Source organism: Myodes glareolus, chromosome 25 (genome assembly GCF_982192425.1).
Source record: "Myodes glareolus chromosome 25, mMyoGla1.1, whole genome shotgun sequence".
NCBI classification, from domain to species: Eukaryota; Metazoa; Chordata; class Mammalia; order Rodentia; family Cricetidae; genus Myodes; species Myodes glareolus.
The window spans coordinates 21,080,218-21,103,140 of NC_142050.1; the positions used below are offsets into that span (position 1 = coordinate 21,080,218).

The 22,923-nt window shown below is 39.3% G+C and overlaps 1 protein-coding gene and 1 non-coding gene across 9 annotated transcripts in view; one reads left to right on the forward strand and one right to left on the reverse strand.

Annotated features, from left to right (window-relative positions):
* Positions 1-246: 246 nt before the first annotated feature.
* The window catches only part of Cadps2 (calcium dependent secretion activator 2), a 535,973-nt gene continuing 513,296 nt past the window's right edge, over positions 247-22,923 (reverse strand). For all 8 annotated transcript variants that reach the window (XM_085683581.2, XM_048450971.3, XM_048450976.3 and 5 more), the window contains 2 exons: positions 7,165-7,269; positions 247-1,187 (listed from right to left, as the gene is read on the reverse strand). In XM_085683581.2, coding sequence (XP_085539707.2) covers positions 1,014-1,187; positions 7,165-7,269 — 279 coding nt within the window. In that variant the 3' untranslated portion in view covers positions 247-1,013. The remainder of the gene's footprint in view (positions 1,188-7,164; positions 7,270-22,923) is intronic.
* LOC125411155 (U6 spliceosomal RNA) lies at positions 13,883-13,985 on the forward strand. The gene has a single exon (XR_015000011.2). It is a non-coding gene; the product is annotated as a U6 spliceosomal RNA (small nuclear RNA).

The window sequence follows — 22,923 nt, forward strand, 5'->3', positions numbered from 1 at the left end:
ATTGTTAATTAATATTAGTATCATTATTAATACTACTAGCTATTAATTGTTATTATTACTAATATAGAGTAGTTGAGTAGGCACTTAACATTTTCTTTGCTGTGAATGTGTGTTCTAGAAACAACTCTTCTATCAGATTGTAGGCCTACCAGGTACAGAGGATGATGTCTGTAACTTTTGCTTATTTGGTTGAAAACGAAACATCACAGAATAAAACAAAAACACAGAGCCAGAGAAGAGGATGTCTGAGATACTGCAAATACCTTTTACTGCATTTAATCTATTTAATTTTAATGAAACCTAGAAGTTGCTATGACCGAATGGATCTTTATTGCCTGCAAGCAGTTACACTTCGAAGTAGAGTATGGGATGTGGATGGAGCACACCTAGCCATGTCTCATACATGAAAGGACATTCAGAAAGGAACAGGACATAAGCCTGGGGACAGTCTATTCTATATTTGGGCATGGCACTCTTGGAAGTTCAGGATTACACCTGCAGACAAATTCAGAGTTATGAAAACCAAGGCTAAAGCTTTGTATACATCACAACACTGGAAAATCAACTACAGAACAAACATTGTACCTAAATTATAACTGGGGCCCACACTATTTTGACAGAGGTACAATAGCGCCGTTGCTGTGACCAGGGATGGCTTCTCACAATGTTGTTTCAGAGGAGACACGTATCTCCTATGACACACAGGACATTATTTTGATAGGACTGTTAAAAAGGAAAGTCAAATATACTAACAGCAACAAAGAAAGAAAGCAACATGAAAAGACAGAAGAACTTCAAGTCCCAGTCACGAGCAAAGCCAATTTTAGGTCAAGCTATACATCTGAATATGGTTTTCTTTCAAAAAAATACTTGGCATTTCTCTCTTTATCTCCAAGTTCACTTTCTAAAAAAAAAAGCAGAGCATTTTTATTTGGTCAAGACAGTAAGTACAATTACAAGGACAAGGCGCACCAAGCAATGCTAAGGCCTTCAGTCTATGGAGCTGCACACCATCAGCCTTCTTCTTCTTCATCGCTGTCTTTCATGGTGATGCCCTGAAGTCCCCCTCCTTCTGAAACAGAGGCTGTGGCTTCCTCCACAGTTAAACGTCTGTGCAGAGTGTCGTACGTCTTACTGTTCAGTGTCCCCTCCAACACACCTTGCAACCGGAAATCCCTATAGGTTTTCTAGAAGAAAAACAGAGTATTTGCTTTGAATAGATGTGTGCATATACATACATGCCTGTATGTGCAGACATATGTCTGTGTGCTCACACAGCCTTTTAGAAATATGGGAAAAACCCACTAATGGATTCCAACTGTGGGTGTCCATGTCAATCATCTTGCTGGTGTATTTCTGGGGAGGAGACAGGATGAGTGACTTCGGGTAGTGCTACTTAGGCTACAGCCCTTATGGATAGATCAAAATGTTGTGACTACCACATGACAAATGAATCCCCCTTCTCCAAACACTACTAATTGCACAGGGTTTAGTACGGAAGAGTCTGTAACAAGGATAACATAATATGCTTATGGGCATTTTTAATAGGAAGGACTTCTTAGGTTTTCAATTTTCCTTCTATACTGAAAAATATACATAATTTTATCAAACATATTAGTTTGGGGGGCAGGTGCTGAAGGATAAAATCATCATAATATGATTGTAAAAGAAGTTTACATTTTATGCACTCATGAATTACGAACTTCATTTATTTCTGTTATGCTACTGGAGAGTTTTATTATATATGCATTATATTATGTATAAATAATATATAGTATATGTATATAAAATGCCTATAAGGTTTTTTACCTTTTTTCTTTGAAATGCTCATAGAACAGTGAGTTTCATGATTCTGAGAAAAACCTTCAATAATTAAGAGGTAAAATGAGCATTGATACATTTTTGGCAAAATAATAAGTCGCTATATTATACATTAGAACAGTGATCTACAGACTGCATACAAAATAGAATTTAATGTTATTTTTTTCTATGGTGATTCTTTTTAAAAAAATTAAAAATACATGCATTTGTTTCATGTGTGTGCATATCTGTGTGCATGTGTGCATACATCAGAGGAAAACTAGTTGGAGTTAGTTTTCCTACTATATGGATCTTGGGGAATCAATTCAGGTTGTCAGGCTGGAGAGAAAGAACCTTTCTTTCTTTTTTTTTTTTAAACCATCTCATTGCCCAATCTGTAGTGATTCTTCAATTTTTTCTTCCTGTGGGAAAGATGTGCAACCTATAGCACTTCCCTTATATTTAAAGTGTGATTATTTTCACACATTTTTATGACTCAACAAGACTGTTATATTAATAGTAGCAATAGTAGTATTGATTTTGAAAGTGAGCGGAAGGAGTCTAGTTATTGAAATGGAGAATCCAAGAACTCATGAAGAAAACCCATGCTATGGAGGAATTTTGAAATGCATTTTTAATGATAAGCATCTTTTACAATCCTGCTACTTATTAGATTTGGACCAGGAACAGACTTCAATGTGTCAGTTGATACCATTGTTTTAAGTGATAACTAGCTAGCAGCCAGTTTTTTAACAATACTTAACAGATGAAAGAAAGCCGAATCAGGAGGGATATTGTATCTCATTGTCCAATATCATATGACTAGAAATACAAAAGAGAGACATGATCTTGATGAATCCAGCCTAACAGCATACATGATCCAAATACTTCCATCGGAATACCCAGAGGATCCCAGAGGACTCAAGCATTTGCACTAAACACACTTAGTGCAAAATTCACCTGGGTCAGGAAGTGCATACTTATCCCCTCATTCAGCACACCTGGCCACTTCCCACAGTTTTTCAGGAAAAACAGCAGTACCATAAGGTAGTGGAAGCTCCGGAGTGGTCTCAGTTTACCCTCCTGCCCACTTTCCCTGACTTGTGCCTGGGGTGTCATGTAGTTTCAGAAATGATATGTAAATGATAGCGGTGGAGGGCAATGTAATCTTACTGATCTGATCGCCTGACAGAAATAAATTCATGTTGAAAGAAAAACCCACACCAATGTATAAAGTTAAGTTAAAGCCGGAGAGCCCCTGCACAACATCAGGGGTCAGTGTCTCCGCAGCAAGTAATGATTTAGATCCAGAGAGTGGGTTTTCTTAGATGATTAAGTCTATTCCCACTTTTAAGTTGGAATTACTGAAATTTATCTCAGTAGGTTCTTTTAAGGCACACACAGTCTGCCACCCTCATATTCTCTAGGTGGGGATAGACTTACTGTGAGGTGGTCATAAACTGACCTCGGATTCGTAAATACCACCAAGAGAGCATATTTCAAACCAGAGAAGTAACTCTACAATATGGATGTTGCCTAGAAAATATGGTCACTACTACACATGGCATTATTACCACAAAAGCATTTATGTTAGAGCTGACTGTTGTTTTCTAATTAGACTAAAATTTCATGAAGCACACAACGAGCTATTCACTTACAGATGACCGACACACTGCATTGTACCACAGACCACTGTTTATTAAACTTCTAAGTTTGTCTTTCCGGTTTTATTGGAATACTTTCCTTTGGACTTCGTTTAAGTATTAGCAAATTGGCCCAGGCAGACTTAAATTAAGGATGTGGAGACCCAAAGGTTTTCTAATTTCAACATGGTAAAGAGCATTCCTTTATTCTGTTAAAAAGGTAAAAACCAGGGGATGAGGTGCAGTGTGGAAACTTGAAAGCTCTAACTCACAACATGTTGCCAACACTGGACTCTGTCAGGCTTCCACACTGGCACGGTTGGCTCTTCCTTAAGACAAGGGCCTGTCACAGGGGGCTACCTTTTTCCTTTCTCCTGGTAAAACAAGCCCCCGATTGATATTAATTGCTTTAAAATGTTTTATGGCCAGTAGGGAGAACATAAACCCACAGCCATTTCGATTATTTGGAGATTTTACTTTTCCCCATCTCAAAGAAATCATTCTGATGTTAAATCTTCACACATAATTTCAGACCTTAGTTTTTTTATGCCAGTCTTACTGAGATTTTCATTTTATTTATTTATTTTTACAAATGAACCAATTGTGAAAGAGGACACAGTTGACTCTTGTACATATCATTTTCAGATCTTCCTTGGCCTAGAATACTGGCAATGCCTATGAGGAACAATAAGAGGAAGGACAGCTGAGTCTAGTCTACTTCATCCTGGTTAGGACACAGGGATGTGTTGTCACCCGCAGGCCAAATCCAAATGATCTAGAGAGAAGGGCCACTTAGCAGCCTTCACAATTCTACATGAATGTTGCTTAGTCCTTCTTAGAAACGCTTTGAACAATGATTGTTCTAAACAAAACCCACTATTATGAACAAAACTGAAATCAGTTCCAAGGAACTGATAAATCCATGTATGAAACTGGTTTAAGTTCATTTTTATTTGAAGTAGGGAAATGGTTAGAATGCTAAATTATTACTTCACCTTCCTCTTCATCATGAAAATAATCATTTTAATTATTTTTTAACTGACTTTTACTGAGCTCTACATTTTTCTCTGCTCCCTCCCTGCCTCTCCCCTCCTCCTTTTAACCCTCCCCCAAGGTTCCCACGCTCCCAATTAACTCAGGAGATCTTGTCTTTTTCTACTTCCTGTGCAGATTAGATCTAAATAGCCAAAACCTGGAAACAACCTAAAGGCCCCTCGACCGAAAAATGGATAAGGAAAATGTGGTACATTTACACAATGGAGTACTACACAGAAGAAAAAAATAATGACATCTTGAATTTTGCAGGAAAATGGATGAAGCTAGAAAACATTATTTTGAGTGAGGTAACCCAGACCCAGAAAGACAATTATCACATGTACTCACTCATAAGTGGTTTTTAAACATCAAGCAAAGAAAATCAGCCCACAAATCACAACCCCAAAGAAATTGGACAACAATGAGAACAATAATTTTAATCATTAAATAAAACCATATGACCTGGTTCAATGTATAAGCCAAGAAAGCTTTGCTTGAGCTTATTGGGAGCTAAATATGAGCTGGGACTGGTGACAAAGATCCCTGTATTTGGGAAGCTGAGATACAACGATCCCAAGGTGTTCAAGATCTTCCTGGGTTACAGAGAGAGTGGGAAGTCACCCTAGGCAACTTAGTGAGACAGTGTCTCAAAATAAGGAACACAAGAAATGAATTGGCAAGACAGCTCAGTTATAGAGTGCTTGCCTGGCATGAAGGAGGTCCTAGACTCAATCTCAAGCACAGAAAAAAGTAAAAATAAAATAAAATCAAACATTTATGAAACTTAACTACACATAATTAGTTTTCATTATTGATAGCCACAAATGGAGATTATCCTGACATAACACTGGTTTAGAGCACAATGAAAATGCTGCTGTAATACTTGCAAAGTTATTAACTGTTCTTTCAGATTAAAGTAGTCACTGATAAGATGTATTCTCTCAGCAAATTTTACGTGTATGCTATTAACTATCCTTATGTTGTACACTTTGATTATAGACATTTTGGTCAACTACATCTCAATAAGCTGAAAGTGGTACATTCTCTTTACCTATAAAGATGTATTAACATAAGACAAGAGATAACTTTGAAAAAAAACAAATGATGGGCAAGTAAAAAAAAATTGAACATTTTAATTCCCCAAAGGGATTAGCTAGCCATCAACTGATGTTTGGCAGGATATATGACTCCCGGAATCCTGAACATGACAGACAGAAGCTTGTGAAGATAGCCAGTTGGCCCCATTTAAGTAACAGTATAGACTTTGGCATCAACAGATACACGCATATGTAAGATAAACACAGAGTTCTGATTGTCTTTTATGCAAAGCCAACCAGTTGAAAGTGTCCAAGTTACATTCATAAAAACAAGGAAAAAAATGATGGTGAAGTAAGCCACATCTGCACGTGTCAGAATGTGCACTCAGCTCTTTGTAAATAAGTAATACCTGCTAAGAGGAACTGAGGATGTTTTGTTTGTTACATGAAATATGTGGCTGGAATATGAAAATGTCATGGGTAGCAATAATTTTACTTGTTATTGATGACTGATCATATTACTATGCTTACGTTCTACCTTTCATTCAAATAGTCCAGGTCTGATTTTGGCACAGAATTCAGGTGCGATAATGATTTGTGGTAACTGTGGGTCAGTAGTACAAAGTAATTTGTATTTGAATTAGACTGTAGGAACCAAAAGAATGGTGGTGAATTTTTAATGTGCCTCGAAACTTCTTTTAAAGCTGTAACGTAGTGGTACTTTGCAAACTTCAGTTTGGAATTAGTTTTCTGGGATCTATGGATCTTGTCTTATCACTGGTTCCTGATTCCACAGGTCTAGGCTGTTACCAAAAGACCTTTAGTTCTGGCAAATCCTCAGGGGACTAAGAGTTTTAGGTCAAAATGGCACACTGAGAAGCACTGTGAGTGTATTGAGTGTATTCATACATCCACGACACATTACATATTACATCTACATAGGCATCACTAATAAACAGCACCAAAATGGATACACAGGCCTTCTGTATGAAAAACCCTTGATTATCAGTTTGTTTTCAGCTATACTACTAAAATACTGTTTCAATTTGAAGACAAGTTAATCTTGAAGTAAATTTTGGCCTCCACTAAAATGTACAAAGTGAAAAAATTATATTGAATAGATGTATTATTTTAAATCTTCCACTTGTTATAGACAACATATATAGGCTAGTACCTATAGGCGACAGTGCAAGTGTTCTGTTGAATGCATGTAAGATCGGTGTTAACCATTTTAGATGATTTCTTACACTCAAAATGGCCATTTTTTACATATAAGGAGAGGCAGATTTCCAAAAAGAGTCAGGCAGTGACAGTGTGTAATGTCTTAATAGGGCATGGTAAAAAATCACACATTCTCCTAATTTCATTGGAAAGTACAAATCAAAAGTCCCCATGATTAATACATGACCCCAATAAACATGAGGAATGCACTTTATTTTTGTACCAATGAATGTAAAATCATTATGAACCTCCCACATCCAAATACATGTGCTAGAGGGATGGATGTACATTGTTTTGCACTATAATTACTTACGTCCACCACTCAGTTAAAGCAACCTTGTCATCCCCCCCTCTTTTGGTGGGATGGTAACTTACCACTGTTCTTTACAGCGTGGTGGGCAATTCAAATTTCAACCCTTCTCATTTACCTTTACGATCTTGATGAGCGTCTTCAGTTGGTAAATATGAAGCTGGAGGTCTAGTCTGTCAGCCAGCCACACACAAATGACTTTCATGGAATTGCTGTACCATTGCTGGAGAGAAGGATGGGGTGGAGGGGAGGGGAACAAAAAAAAAAGAAAAAAAGAAAACAATCTCTGCGGTATTCATTTAACGGATTCAGTAATGAGAGGGTAATGAAGCACTCCGAAATGACCACAGATCAGCACTTGAAGTCAATAATGCTATAATTTCCTGTTAACAGAATTGTATGTTATGGTGGCATATCTGCTGAGCTGACCCAGGCTGTTCTTTACATGAATTAGCATTATAGTGTTTAGCTGTAACATATTCATGGGAAACTGTGTTTTTGCACTTTGCAGCCTAGTGGATTGCTTTGCAATTTGTAAGTAACAATGGGCACTAAATACATATTGTGGGACTGAATGGATGGCCAAGCTGCAGGGGAAAACACACACACACACACACACACACACACACACACACACACACACACCAGGTAAATCATTTTCAAAGGGAAATTTCCTATTGGTCTTCATGCTATGAAAAATTCAGACAGTCGGAGTGTTAGAACAAAAGTCATGATGTCAATGCCTAGAAATAACATTTTGAAGGATGAGAAGAAGTACCCACAGTTTATTTAATGGCAATCCCTGATTATCCGTTTGTATAAATCAAACGAGGCAATTGCCAAGATGTTTTAACAGTACTTAAATCCAGATTTACTCAGCTCACAGGAAGAAGCCTTGTCGGGACAGAATTCTTGTACTGTAAGAATCACAAAACATTACATCATTACCCAGATTATGAAAGGAAAGGTCTGCGTCGCTTTGCAAATATTTTTGGAGGCTTCATATTTTTTTTCTTTTATTATACCCTGTTGAGGGGAAAAATTGAAATTCTTTGGAGGCAATTTCTTGCTTCAGTACAATATAATGTACAATGATCAGAAAAAAAATCATAGAAGAATGGTTTGGTCTCCCATTTTCCAAAAAGGCATCTGATATGAACTGTGACTTTAAGGGGCTCAGTGATTCCATGAGAGAGCCCGGTGTTGGTAATGGTATATGAATGCTGCCGCTCATTGAGGTAACAGAGAAATATCTACATCAATAAGGCATTCACAAAATGAAAGGAGTGTTTTGAGAGAGATTTCTGTGTGTTGCTTGTATACCTAAACATAGTGGCACACCATATTTGTATCTGTTTAAAAGAATCCAAGCACAGATGCTAAAAAATCTTAAATATTTTTCTCCATATATTAACACACAATAAAATCTAACTTCTGTAAATCTTTAGTTCTGCAAGTTTAAAATTCATCCAGGCTTGGACTTATTGACAATTTAACGGCAAGACAATATAACAGAGCAAGAAATCATAGGTTAAGTACAAGTAAAAAATGAGTTAGTCACACATTTCATTTGTTTCTATGAACTTGTTACTCTACCGAAGCTGCATGCATAAAATGTGATAAGCAAATTAAAAAGAGTCGATTTACTAAATATGACCAAACAGATTACTGATTTCCAAGTTTTACATTTCAGACTAGTCTGAGACTTAGTCACTGTTCTTTCCTAACAAAAATTTGTTTCCTCTTAAGCACATGTCAAAATATATTAAAAAGTTTTATAAGATTCAGATACCTACCCTCATAAATTTTTATAAAACCTATAGCTAGTAGATGGAGCACTTCAACTGATATGTGAAATCTCAAAAATCTTTTATGGATACATACTACCTTTTATTTTTGACATTAATTTTACATTTACTTATTTGCACTTAGTACCTAGCCTTGGTGGCTTCTATTTTGATGTAGCTGAACACTCGCCTATGACTGACAGTATTGAATTAGCATACAGGACCAACACACTTACTCTGGGGCCACTACACTCAAGAGATAATTTGGAACCTAAAATGCTGTCAAAATGGATTAGACTTATTCGACTTTTAGATATCCTAGTTTCTTCGTATGGGATAGAAATTTTCTCCTTTCTGTTGGAGGAGAGAAAATATACACTGTTTAAAGACTTGTCCAAGGCAGCAGCCAATACGTTAGTCTACACAGGTATATGGTGCGTTGTACAAGTCTGAGCGAAATGAAACACTCCCAGAAAACCACTCAACACCTCTATGCTCTTAAAAATCCTCATTTCAAATGATTTTAATTTCATTTCCCATCTTGTATAAATGATGCCTATGCTAAGCCTAGAATGAAAAAAATACTTAGGAGAACACGGACATTATTAATCCAAGATTTCTAACATAATACCCAAATTATAAAGGAAGAGAGCATGAACTTGAGAATAACAATCTAAATGCAACTATAGAAACAGAGATGAATCGGCGAGAGGTAAGGGAAGTGTTTAAGCTGCTTCCTTCCTTGTCATCTGACTTTGAAGGCAAATATCTCGATCCAGAGGCAAAAGCTTTTAGGAAACATGATCCTATCAGTGCAGAACGCGCGCTTCTGATTTAAGTCAAGGCCGTCTGGAGAAGAACTGTGGCTAAGTTGAGGAAATGATTAGGGAGAAGAGTGGCTTAGAGCTCAGGGCTCAACCTAGCCTGCACTAGGAGCAGGCTAAGGACAACCCCACCCCACTCCACTGCAGCTTTCCTGCCTGTGATGAGACTGGACCCCTCATCCCACCCCAACAAAGCCACCAGCCAGAAACTTCTTGCAGTTTGATATTTCTGATGCTGGAGTTAATACATCTTTTCTCAGGGGTGAAAATACAGTAGCTCCCCCTTTTTTTCATCTTGAGAAGAGTCAAAATTGGGTTAGTTTCACTTGCCCTACCAAGTCAAAGCAAAGCAAGCCTTTGCATGAAACAAAGGGGGAAAAAAAAACATGAGACGGTGACTATGCAGTGAAGCCAAGACATTAGGAAATGTCTTTTTCATTCTGAGAAGCTAATTTTATAAGGTAACTTATGTGACCGCTTGCTTTCCTTTCAGGAACTGACAAGAAGGGCCCAACCTGGCTGAAGCCCAGGAAATGGCGTTTACGTTTTACTCCTTGCTTTGGTTCTACTCAGGAATAAAGCAGCAACTGTATATTTTATATCATTTTTTTCTCTATAGAAATACATGATAGCAGCCTACCACTTCAACTAAAAAAAAAAAAAAAAAAAAAAGAGCTCCTTTTTTCCTTTTGTGGTTCATTCAGCTCCTGTAAGGGCATGCATCCCTCACTTCATTTTCTTGAGATATCTCTTTTAAAGCAAAACTAAAAGAAAAGGAAAGGCCAGGGTTGACTCTGTGAGACCTCTGTATTTATTCACACTTATTGTGCATGACTGTAGACTGGTAAATCATATTAGCAGCCCGTCTCCCCATCAAGCTGCTACTTGCTTTCCAGCCCTGGGAAGGTTCAACAAATCAACAGGAGCACGGAAAACAGAACATCAGTCTAATCTAGTGTTTAAGGTGAAGTTTTCAAACCCAATCTAAGAAGATCTTTAGAGCAAGCAACAAGCTGAAGGGCCCAGAAGGTGGTATTGACAATGAAAGACTGTGGAAATATTGAGGAGCGCAGCCCTCGTGCATTTTTAATAACAAGAGGGTCAACAAGGGCACAGCTCCCTCAGTGCCAGGAGTTGCCACTGACTATGGAAATTGCCACACCAGGGCCATAAACGCTCGCAGTTCATCAGCTTTCTTAAACACCCTGAACCCCCTCCGTGGACCTTTAGTCTTGAATTAACAAACCAAAGCAACGAAAGAGGGTGCAGGCTGAATGGCTGGCATTGATCCCCAACTGTGTCAGCACCGCTACAGGCCCTGAAAATCTCTCTCCATTGTCAATAGAAATTGACAAACCTCTGCTCCTAAATAGTGCAGCTGAGCCGGGCGGGATCCACGCAGCTGTAAAGGGCTCTGCTCTTGGGGCCCGGGAGCGCGAACAATGGAACAGGCATGAGCTCTTTGTCAGCCTCAGACTCGGCAATTTTCTAACAAGGATTAAAGTTGTTTCTCTGCAGAGCCGGTGAAAAGAGATTTAGCAACATACCGCGCTTTCTTCATGCAAGTTAAAGAGAAGTAGTTAAGGAATGTCATTATTCTGTTGACTAGAGGAGATACAAAACAAATATATTAAATATGCACAACTCCCCTTTTTGCCTCATTTATAACATTTGGAGGATGATTCCATTAAGTATAACACTTATCGCCTGGGAACAAGCACTTCACATTTATTTTGGAAGTTTTATTTTTCGTAAGTCCAGCTGCTTGCCACCTGGAACGAGGTCTCAATACATACTAATGCACAATGCCTTTAGACCCTCTGTGGCTGATATTCCTAAATCTGAATCACAAGACCCCATAGGGTTTATATATGGAGGCTGCTTCAAGCAAATGATTTCTGGCAGAATGCAGCTTCTGATGAGGATAGCAAAGGAAAAATAGCTGCCTCACCATGGCACAGATCTGTGATATGTTTTCCGCTGAAGTGTTTAGATTTTTTATTGATTATGAACTGGCACAGCTACTTGGTATATTTTCATCCTTCTCTAGTTATGCTTGACTCAGTAGGTAAAAAACAGAAAGGAAGAAAGGAGAAAAGGAGGAAGAAAGGGAGGAAGAAGAAAAGGAGGAAGGAGGGAAGGAGAGAGAAAGGAAGGAAGGGAGGAAGGAAGAAAGAAGGGAGGAAGGAGAAAGGAAAGAGGGAAAAAGGAGAGAAAGAGCAAGGACCAATATTTTCCAGGGCACTACAATGTGGTGGAATGGCTATTTTAAAGAGCCAAATCACTGCTGAAATGGAATAAAAATTCAAAAAAATCTTATTTTAGTAAATGTGATCTTTAAAATCCAATAGTTCAATTGAATTAAAGAACAAACAAAAAAATCTTAAAACATTGAAGGCTTTGGTATGAGTGAGAACTATGAGCCACCCTCTGGGACCACTTCGTAGCTCTAGAGGGAAACAAAAATTTAGAAATACTGGTGCCCTACAGTTTAGCAGCACATGGAAAACACGCACACTTTATTTGGGTATCTGTCCTTCCTCTGCCAGCAGCACATGTAACAATATCTGTGGCTCTATTTCATTCACTTCCCACTTCTAAACACTCAAATGCAAATTTGATATTAATGTCAATTTGATACAATAATGCTACCCCACCCCCAAATTTCAGGCATCACACTGAAGCTATCCAGATTCATCGAATAGCCCCAAAACACAATTTTAAGTCTCAAGCAGAGCCCTTTATGGCTGTGTGCTTTAGCTTCGAAAAAGATGAAGGGTTGTGTTTAAGGAAAACTGAAACCAACTTACTGCAACTAAAAACAGAGGGCATGTTCTACACAGCTGACACTCTGTCAGCTAGGCACAAAGGTGGCTGTGGAGGATGTGGTGGGGTCCAGGACATTGCTGCTGAGGATGGGCAACCACACACCGGGGAGCCCCTGGGAAGGAGAGTAGAAGGAAGACCAGTACAAGCCTCCAAATCTACTATTTGCTGAAGTGACTTGTTCAAATGACTGGTCTGTGCCTCAGTTTCCTCACCTGTCCGAGGAGGTGCAGCTCATGTAAGCTAGTTGTAACACAACAGCTCTGCACAGTTCAAGGTAGAACACATGCTTAGCGCGTGTGGAGCTCTGTACTCTGCTCCCAACAGTGGGACAAACACTGTGAAATTAAATTAAATTTGATTCAATTCAACAAAAAAGGCACAATGAACTTGTGAGCCACATAAAACTAAACTGAAAGAAAAAGTCAACTTTTCATTCTTTCAATTTGTATATGCTGCTTGGATATAGCTTCATTCTTTCAGAATAAAGAAACATGAAAGTTTTGACTTCTAGAGCTTTCTATTGTCTGTCATTTTGCTTTTAATTCAATCCATCTTTTCTCTCTTAATGAAATATATATATTATAAGGATTAAACAATGGAGTGTAGTGAGGAATGAATGAGACTTATAGAACTGTGGCTTAGCGCTTGTATTGCTTTTGTTTTATATTAGTACTAATTATTTTGAGACAGTGCTGCATGCATGTTAGGCAATTAATTTACTATCTGAGCTACTTCTCCAGCCTTTTGTCAATACTATAATTCTGATTATAAAGGCATCGGACACTTTTTATGTGAAGCTCAAATAAAATAAACTAAATCTAACAATTAATTTCAACGAAGTAAATGTTATTTTACAAGTATTTTTGCATACTTGTATATTCATTAAGTCGAACATTGGATTTAAATCAAATAATTTACTAATCCAGATCTACATAGCATATAAGATTTTTAATTTATATTTTGGCTCCAAAGTCTAAGTCTATAATTATGCTATTGTATTTCCTTTCTGGAAACAAGCTAGATTTCTGTTCTGTCACCAAAAATTTCTTTGAGGTAATTTGAAGCTTCTAGCATAAAAACAAGAAAACAACCCTTTAAATTCCTGGTGGTTGCTGACTGAACACGACATAGGACTTTGACAAATCCAAGGGATTTCTTTCAACCATTCCAAAGATGCTCACCAAAGTTTCTTGCAACTTGAAGTAATCTAAACTGTCAGACACCAAACATACCTATAAATCTGCTAACGCAGTGAGAAATATAAGTAAATTCTTTGAAGAACCATATTTCTTGTTAGAATAGTCAAACAACTATTTTATGAATTTCTTGTATAATCCCCCCACAAAGTTTATTTGCTCTATTGTGTAATGTTTTTTTTCTAAAAAAATACTCAAAAGAGTTTGTTTCAGCAACACATATACTAAAGCTGGAATGATACAAAGAAGTTTAGCATGGCCACTGTGCAAGAAGAAAATAAAAAACGCAAAAAACAATTTTTTAAAACTATAACAAAACACTGAGCTATAGAGAAGAGACCATTGGCTCGTGTATTGGAGAACTCTGTCCATGTGGCTTTCTTCATACTCTGTTTGTTCCTTACACACAGAATAGATGATACATGTTTTAGTTGATGTTTTATGATTAGGGGGATTTGTTTTGTTTTTAGGTATAACAAAACACCTTGATGTTTTTGCAAATTATGAACTTCTCCTCTGTTCACGTATTTATTTATTTTGGGAAAGATCTTCATGAGGCTTAAGATGACCTTGAACTCCATATACACTTGAAGGTGACCTTGAGCTGACCTTCCTGTCTCTCCCTCCCATAGGCAGGTTTATTTCACTAAAGGAAAAAGAGGTGGGATGTGACAACAAGGGAGTGCTGGCATCTAGTAGACACTTGCTGAATGCAGAAACAAACTTCACTGTCATTGGCGTTCCAGATTTCCTCTTTTTAAATATCCATGATTACTGTAGGCGAGGAAGTTCTGAATTAGGTCCTCTTCAGCCCCAGGGCAGAATAGCTTATAGGATAGCACCAGCTCCACACACTGCAAGGTGCAGAGGCTCTGATTAGCTCACTGCTTATTAATTAGCCCCAAAGCTTCTTCATTTTAATACATTTTCCTCCCTATATTTAGGGTGTCAACATCGATACTGTTTTCAAATATTTACTATCAAGTAGGTATCTACCTCTAAGTTCATTGTACAGCTCTTCCGATGCTACAAGGCTAGGACCAGACAGTAAACCTTAGTTATTCCCCTCTTCCCTGCTATGGACTAATCATGGGTGAATATTAGTTTGGTTACTCTTTGAATACCAAAAAATGGTTTATCAGAAATCAGTATGGCTTCCTGTCATAACAGTGTCTGTAAATGTCTAGGACACACTGAAATAATTTAAGAGTGATTTCTTTGGGTACTATGATCATTTTTTTTTTTGGTTGGATGGCAATTTACATACTGTATATAAAGTTTTGGTCAACAATATATTTTAAATCAATAACATAAGACCCTAAAGAGAGATACAGCAAATTTTAGGAATTGATACTAAATGGTACAATTTAACTTCAAGATATGATCTAGGCTTGAGAATTTACTGTTTGAGGGCCTTTCTACTTGATTTTTTTTTAAATAGAGAATGGGAAGCATTCCAAAAATCGTGTATTGAAAGTATACGGGAAATGAAGTAAGTGGCTACCTTTCTGTATTCCCATAGTGGATGTGTAGCAACCACAGAACTAATGGCTTTGCCTTAGGTTGGGCTTCTCTGTGCCTTTGGTTTCTCAGCTACCCCACTGGTTTGTAATTTTATCACCAACCCGATCACCCTAGATATTCGTTCATATTAGTACTATCATATTATTGACATCATAATTATTATTAACTCAATATTGTTTGCTATGAAAGAAATACTATTTCTAACAAGGGAGACTTGGGTGCTCTCATGCGTCATGGTGCTTCTATCCTAGCCAGGTGTTGATAATAATACCGCACAATGTGTTTATCGGTCCACCACAAGGTGTGAGTAGCCACAGTGCAGTCATAGAACCTTACTCTGATCACTATCTTTAACCCTTGGCAGAGTGTTTGGGCCACAACATACATTACAAATTTGTTGATGGACTTTAAAAAAAATCTATTTGGAAATACGAAATGCTATTTGTATAGATATAAAATAATAGTAAGACTTTTTCTACAGGAAAAGGACAGAATTGTGTTAGGGCCAGAGTCACTGCTGTCTTGAACCACATTTTATCAATAGAAAAAGTATTTAATAGGTATTTAATAAATGGCTCCACTGCTAGAGTGACTTCCTGCATGCATGAGTTTGAACCTTAGCACTGCAAAAAGACAATAGATAGTAAAGTGTTTGAAATTATCAAGGAGACCATTGTATTTATAAAGAAATGGAACATAGGACTAAATTGGAGCTTAAGATGTGGCAGTCATTTCCTTTTAGGTGATGATCGATGAGTAGAAGGGAGAATCACGGATAAAAAGATTTCCATGTCCATATATGTGCATTCAGACATGAAGCTACATTAGCGATGCAGGGTAGGGTCCTGTCTGCTCTGGACTGGCTTCCAGACTGTCACCCAGGTATCAAGCTGCCTCTCTAGAATGTCCTGTCACCTGCTCTTCTGGCTATCTCAGGCTCTGGGACATCTCTGGAGATGAGGCTGGCTCTACTACAGGAGGATTTCCACTACTGAGTCTCATATCTGGGAAATCTCTATACCTGCTGACTTTGTGAGTCGTTTCTATTGCTGTGGAAGTGTGGCCATCTCTTTGAAGATGCATGAGACTCTCTTGGAGCTTAAGAACCCAAGGAAGGTAGAGAAGGGAGACCGTCTTGCTATGACCTTTCAGTCTCTGAACTTGGCAGGCAGTGAAACCCTGAGACTGGGTACGAATTGCACTGGTGCTAAATCTCTGGCAGCTTTCTAATCATCTATCTGAAACACAGAGAAATAAAGAAATAACCACTAACTAGTGATCTGAAAGGGTCCTCAGTGTAGTCCTGCATTCTGTTCTGATCTGTAAATCCATCTGTGACTACTCTGTAGGTGAAACAGTGGAATGTTCTATGTGAAAGTTAATTATTTCTTATGAAGGCCTGTGTGCTCTTAGAATATAAACTCCTTTAGGGCAGGCACTGGATAGCAACAGGCTTCCAGCTGTTTGCACAGTATAATTTTTAGAGGTGATCAATAAATGCATGAAAACAATGAGAGTAGTAAGAGGGGCTGGAGTCTCTTCTAGTTAGAATCCAACTACATGTGCTAAAGTTAACACCTAACATTGGTGTTCCAGTGTTCACCACTATTATTTACACAAGGCAGTTGAATAGGGCAGTAGGTTTGTCTTTTACATTCTCGATAGGCACAATAGCCACCTTAAAGGCCATTCTATAACAAGAAAACAAACGCAGACAGGAGTGGCTAAAGGGAAAGTCGGCAGAAAGAACTACAGTAGTGGAGACAAACTCAGGGAGATGGCAGAGCATCCATGTGGGAGAGCTATGAATCCGTGCGTTGGTAGGAACACGGTTTGAAAGAATCTTGTCCAGCCACATTCAGACGCTGCATCTTATCCGTACTCTGAGCGCGTCAGTGAACACCTTGAGAAATTTCAAAGCACAGCCATGGCCATGATTAAAGGGTTAGGGAAGGGGCCTATGATGAGAAGTTAAACAAATAGGGATTATTTATCCGGGAGGAGACAGATATGACAGGCGCTGTAATAACAGTCTTCATGCCTAGGAAGGATTATTGCCTTGGAGGACACTAGAATCTGTGTTTTGTTCTCCAGTGAGAGGAAAGGGGGAAGTAAGCTCAAAATGCAGCCTGAAGAATTTAGATGAGGCGGCGCTAGAACTTTTCGTTTTCATAAATCAAATAGCCTGCCCACATGAAGACGGCAAAATTCAGATTTCTATCTTTTGTAGGCAAGAACTGAGATGAGGAAATAGAGGCTCTCGTTAGGTTAGCTGTTTTATAAGCCTCTTTAGGAGTCATTCTTCAACTTAGCTCTCTGTCAGATCATTCGGGAACTACCCTGAATAATGATTCTGCCAAAAGGCTTCTTTGCCATGTAGATTTTTTTAAAAAAAAAAAAAAAAACTGAGGATTTAGCCAATATTGGCAACCTAGCTAACACTGCTGTGCTCACCAGCAAATGGTGCCAAACCTGCAGAGGGGGCCGCATGGAGGAGCTGCTAGGGAGGTGACTCACAGAAGCAGCATCCCAAAAGCTACCGCGGAAATTGGCATGGAAGCCATGTGTGCGATTTGCTTATGGAGTTTGGATTGAAAGGAAGGAGAGTAGCTATCAGTTCTGCACAAATATTGCACTGGTCAAGTGGTAGAGATGTTGGCCTCAGGGGAACCTGGGCATTTTTCAGTAATAAGCCACCAGTGGCCAGATGCTGTGCAGGCATGCCAGGTCAGCCGTCGCCAGACTCTCCATGTGAGACTGTACATGTTCCAGACTCTACACGTGAGAGTTAGAACCCTCAGACAAGCACAGGCGAAAGAAGTAGGAAGCCGCGTCCCTTCTTGGTTCCACATACTGCTTACTACCCATCCAACACCAGTGCATAAACTCAACACTGTTTTAATATCTCCAGTGGCCCTCCCTCAAGGCACTGGTAGTGGCTTCAGTGTGTGACAGAGAGATGTAAGATTCTGCAAGCAGTGGTTCAGCAACATGTTTCCCACATGAAAATCTTGTCACCTTCTGTGGGGCCAAGACACCTTCAGCATCACCGAGACATCTTAAGGGTATCAAGCCACATTTCTTTTTCTCTTAGGCAAGCAAAAATCTCCCAACCGTTCTGCAAGGGTCTCCCCCTCCCCCTCAATTCCGAGCACAATTAAAGGTGAGTTACGGCTCTGGTGGAAATCTAAAGAGCATCAGCAAAGCCGAGCACTGCTCAGCTTTTGAATTGCTTTTCTCCTCCTCGGTTCTTTTAAATGGTTTTCTATGGCGGGGGCATTTTTCTTAATTAGTCACAGCTAATTAGTGTTCTGGCATAGACGAGTAATCAGAAATGTCAGAACTGCAAGGCTACATCGCCCTAATCCTTTGATAATAATTTAGCCTCCTGGGAGGGCCCCAAGCCGCGGTAAGTAGTGACTGACAATAAGGCAAAATTAGGCGGGCGGCAGACCATTAGGATAGAAAAATAAAAAAGCACTACCAAACCCTGCTGAGCACCATCAGGCAACTAACTGCACTGCCAGATGAGGTGCCTGTTTAAGCCTATGTTGTTAATTAGCTGATTCTACCAGTGCTGCCACAGATGTCCAGGTGCCTCATGCAAAGATGTGTGTTTCTGGGCATGTGCCAAGTCACAATTGTGGACCATGATCACATTTCAAGAATTGAAGTTTAAGGAGTCCACGTATGTCTTGAAGATTCTTTTGAATTATCAAAGAAATAAGATCAACAAGCTACATTCTTTTTTTTTCCCCCTCCTTGTTGAGTTTCTCTTTAGGCAATTAGGCACGCTTATCTCAAGTTTCTCGAGTTTTAATTCAGCTGCCGCTTAGATTCAAATGAGGGCCTTTGGCCTCTCTGAACGGCGCCCGGACTTGCCAAAGCTATTTTGGCACACAGCGTACATCAAAAGTAGATGCTTTTAAAATAAATTCTTACACTTACAAAGAATAACATTAAAAGGAGGGTTAGTCATGCAAATGAGCAAGACAACCAGGATGCTGTAATGTGAGAATACCTTTTTAAAGCAAAACAAAGTCTGAGGGGGAGGCAGTCAAGAGCAAGCTCCGAGTCACATCCACAGAGGCTGAGGAGACCATTTCTACCCAGAAGGTTTGGCTGTGAGTACCTCAGCAGAGGTCAAACAATGTCAGTGCTCAAGTACAGCAGGTAAAACAATACAGGAATAGACGCAAGTAAAAACACAATAGCCCACACCCCCGCCCCGGGAAACAAAGCACTGACCTAGCTGCAAGAGGATGGAAGCAAGTGATGGGGAGATGGGCAGGAGACTGCTTCCAGCATCCAGAGAACCAACTTTGAAAATCTATCTTTAGCGTACAGGGAGACAGAAAAGGCGTACAGCATTAAGGAGAGAAAGAAATCTCTTCAGAGAGCCTCAAAGACCTCGCTGAACGTGCATTATCCACTCTTTCTGCTGATGGTGAAGGGAAAAGGTGTCACGGGAGTGCTTAATTTCTGGTGGTTGCTAGAAAAGTCCTGCTTGGACATAACTGGCCAAGATAGAGTGTTTTACACTGGTCTGCTTTCTACACAGAGAACGAAACACCAAAGATAATCTTTGTCAGTAGACAGCTATGTTAATTTAAGGAGACTTTAGAGGAACTGCGGAGTAATTTGAAAGGGAAAGATGGTGGAAAGAGGATAGCTGCCCTTCTCCAGTAGGCGTTCACACGGAAGATATCTTTAATAAGAGAACAGAAGTGTGGGAGGACAAAGACCTCCTCCCATAAGTTTCATATAGGCTGATTATAAGGAGAAGGGAATCTTTCACCCAGTGATAATGGTTTAACACATATACTGTCAATTCTAAATATATCTGATCAAAGGCGTTATGGAACGGAAGATTTATCTAGTGGGTAATGTTTTTCTCTCCCCCCGCCCTTTTTTTAGAGCGAAGGTCTTGCCATATAGCCCAGAGTAGCCGTGAACATGGTCCTCCTGCTTCAGTCCTGTGAGTGTGGAAATTACAGGTGTGTAACATCCACCGAGTTCAGCGATCACTCTGACTCTTTGATTTAAATTATTCTTGGGACATTTGCAGAGTAACAAATTGATTCTTTAACTGGGTTAGGAGCAGTGCTACTGAACTGTTACAAGTTGGATAAAAACATCCTAAACACATATCTCTCTCCTTCTCTAGGAATACAGAGGCAAGGGACTATAAGAACAAAATTAATTTGATTTTGAAATCATAACTCATTGTATTGCTTTCATGTTTTGCTTTTTATGATAGCACAAATAAGTGACTAAACCGAATTCTACAGTAAAGGCTAGTTTGGCCCAAAATGTTTAATTTAGCTGTTTTCTTTTTTTTTGTTAACTAGGAAGAATTCTTTGCAGGCAATATCTTTAGAAATTAATCCTTTATAAAACTGTTTGGATGAATGTAACTGATTAGCTATCATTTAAAGAATTACATTTAATTTCATAAGACATCACAACAATGTCTTTAAAAAATCTCATAAAGATGAAACTCCTCAACAATTAAGTATTTAATCAGTTTATAACACAAGAGAATGCTTAATCTGCATGATTTTCCAATTAGACACTGCACCCTGGTGTGCCTTCAGCAACATGAAAACTAAAACGGGATTGTTTTAAGGGGATTCCAGTAGAGCAAGCCCAGTAAATGTACAAAGTTTAGAGAACTGGATAGTGTGGACATCCTGATGGCGAGTTTTCTGTCTCAAGTCTTAAGTTCTCAGATTTTAGGAAGCTATTGCAGAGAGGATCCTAGTGGCTTTGCTGGGAGATTTCGGTTTTGACTTCGGAACTGTCACCTTTCAGTTGAGAGAACTGATACACTCTAGGAATGTCCCCAGACTCTCTCATGACACCGAGACACCTGTGGCTGTGTTCCTGAAGCCTGAGAAAGTAAAGTAGACAGGCTACCTAAGAGACACCAAAGGCAGCAGAAACTGTGGGTCTGCAGAGATGTGTGTGTGTGTGTGTGTGTGTGTGTGTGTGTGTGTGTGCGTGCGCGCACACACGCATGTATGCATGCATGTGTACCACAGCCAACACGTGGAGATCAAGTACAATTTGTGGAAGTCAGTTCTCTCCATCCATGGCTCCCAGAAATTGAATTCTGATTGCCATGCTTGGAGGCACGCACCTTTACCCATGAGCCACCTTGCTGACCCACAGATATCCTTTAATATAGGCTGTCTTTTTTTTTAAAGATTTATTTATTATATATACAGTATTGCCAGTATTCTGTCTGCATGTGTGCCTTCAGGCCAGAAGAGGGTATCAGATCTCTTTACAGATGGTTGTGAACCACCATGCGATCGCTGGGAACTAAATTCAGGACCTTTGGAAGAGCAGGCAATGCTCTTAACCTCTGAGCCATCTCTCCAGCCCCTAGACTGTCTTTTCTACTGACCCCCTGCACCTGCTGTTGCTTTTTAGCTAAGACACTTTGGTTTCACCCAACAAACACAGAAGAATAAAAATTGTTACCCTGCTGTGCACGACTCCGGATGCAACCAACCCCACGATTTCTACTACCATCGCCAAATTAAAAACAGACATGGGGGGCTAGAGAGATGGCTCAGAGGTTAAGAGCATTGCCTGCTCTTCCAAAGGTCCTGAGTTCAATTCCCGGCAACCACATGGTGGCTCACAACCATCTGTAATGAGGTCTGGTGCCCTCTTCTGGCCTGCAGACATACACACAGAATACTGTATACAAAATAAATAAATAAATAAATAAACTTAAAAAAATATAAAAAAAAAAGACACGGTCATTGGATTAAAAATCTGGATTTCAGAAATGATTTGAAATTTGTTGAGATGAAGAGGTTCAGTCTTTATGCAGTAAACTGAATATTAGACAGATGTTTGAAAGTCACCTATACAATTAATTGCAGAATTAACAGGAATTCTGATATCTGGAATCCCAGTGCAGTGTTCCTCACAGAACATGACTTTATTATTTTAAATGTTGTCAAGTCTGAGACATGGTTGAGGCATGAGATTTTATGGAAGAATTTTGAAAAGAGATACAGGTTCAGAGTTTGAGGACACCAAACAAGTCATTTATTTTCTCTGAAGAGAAGATCCTTTAGTCCCCAAATAAAGATGGAATAGGATGATGGCATATCATCCACAAGGCTGGAAGCACCTAGGGAGAGGAACAGAAATGCTAACACTATTAGGAATGCTTGAAGAGATAAGCAGGGTGTGTGTGTGTGTGTGTGTGTGTGTGTGTGTGTGTGTGTGTGTGTGTGTCTATCTGTATGTGTGATGAGCATGTGGAAGTTGAAGGACAACTTGCTGGAAACAATTCTACCTTTCTACATGTGGGCTCCACGGACTGAATTCAATTTGTCATGCTTGTGACCAAGTGCTCTGACTGACTGAGCCATCTCACCAGTGCGCCACCTTATTTTTTGAGACAGTTTTTCACCGAGCCTTGAGTTCGCCAATTCAGCTACCTGGCTAGCAGACTGGCCAGCCTCAGAAACTGTCTTGTCTCCACGTCTATGGCACTGGGGTTAGAGGTGCTCACCACTGTGCTGGGCTTTAAACTTAGGTCCTCATGTTTGCCAAGCACTTTACCAACTCAACTGCTTCGCCAGCTCTTAACCAAAGATGTGTCTTAAACTCAGTTTTGTTTTTTAGTCGCACGGTTGCCAGTTATACTTTATAGAAGCGATTTCTGTCCCAAACACAAAGGGGACAAATA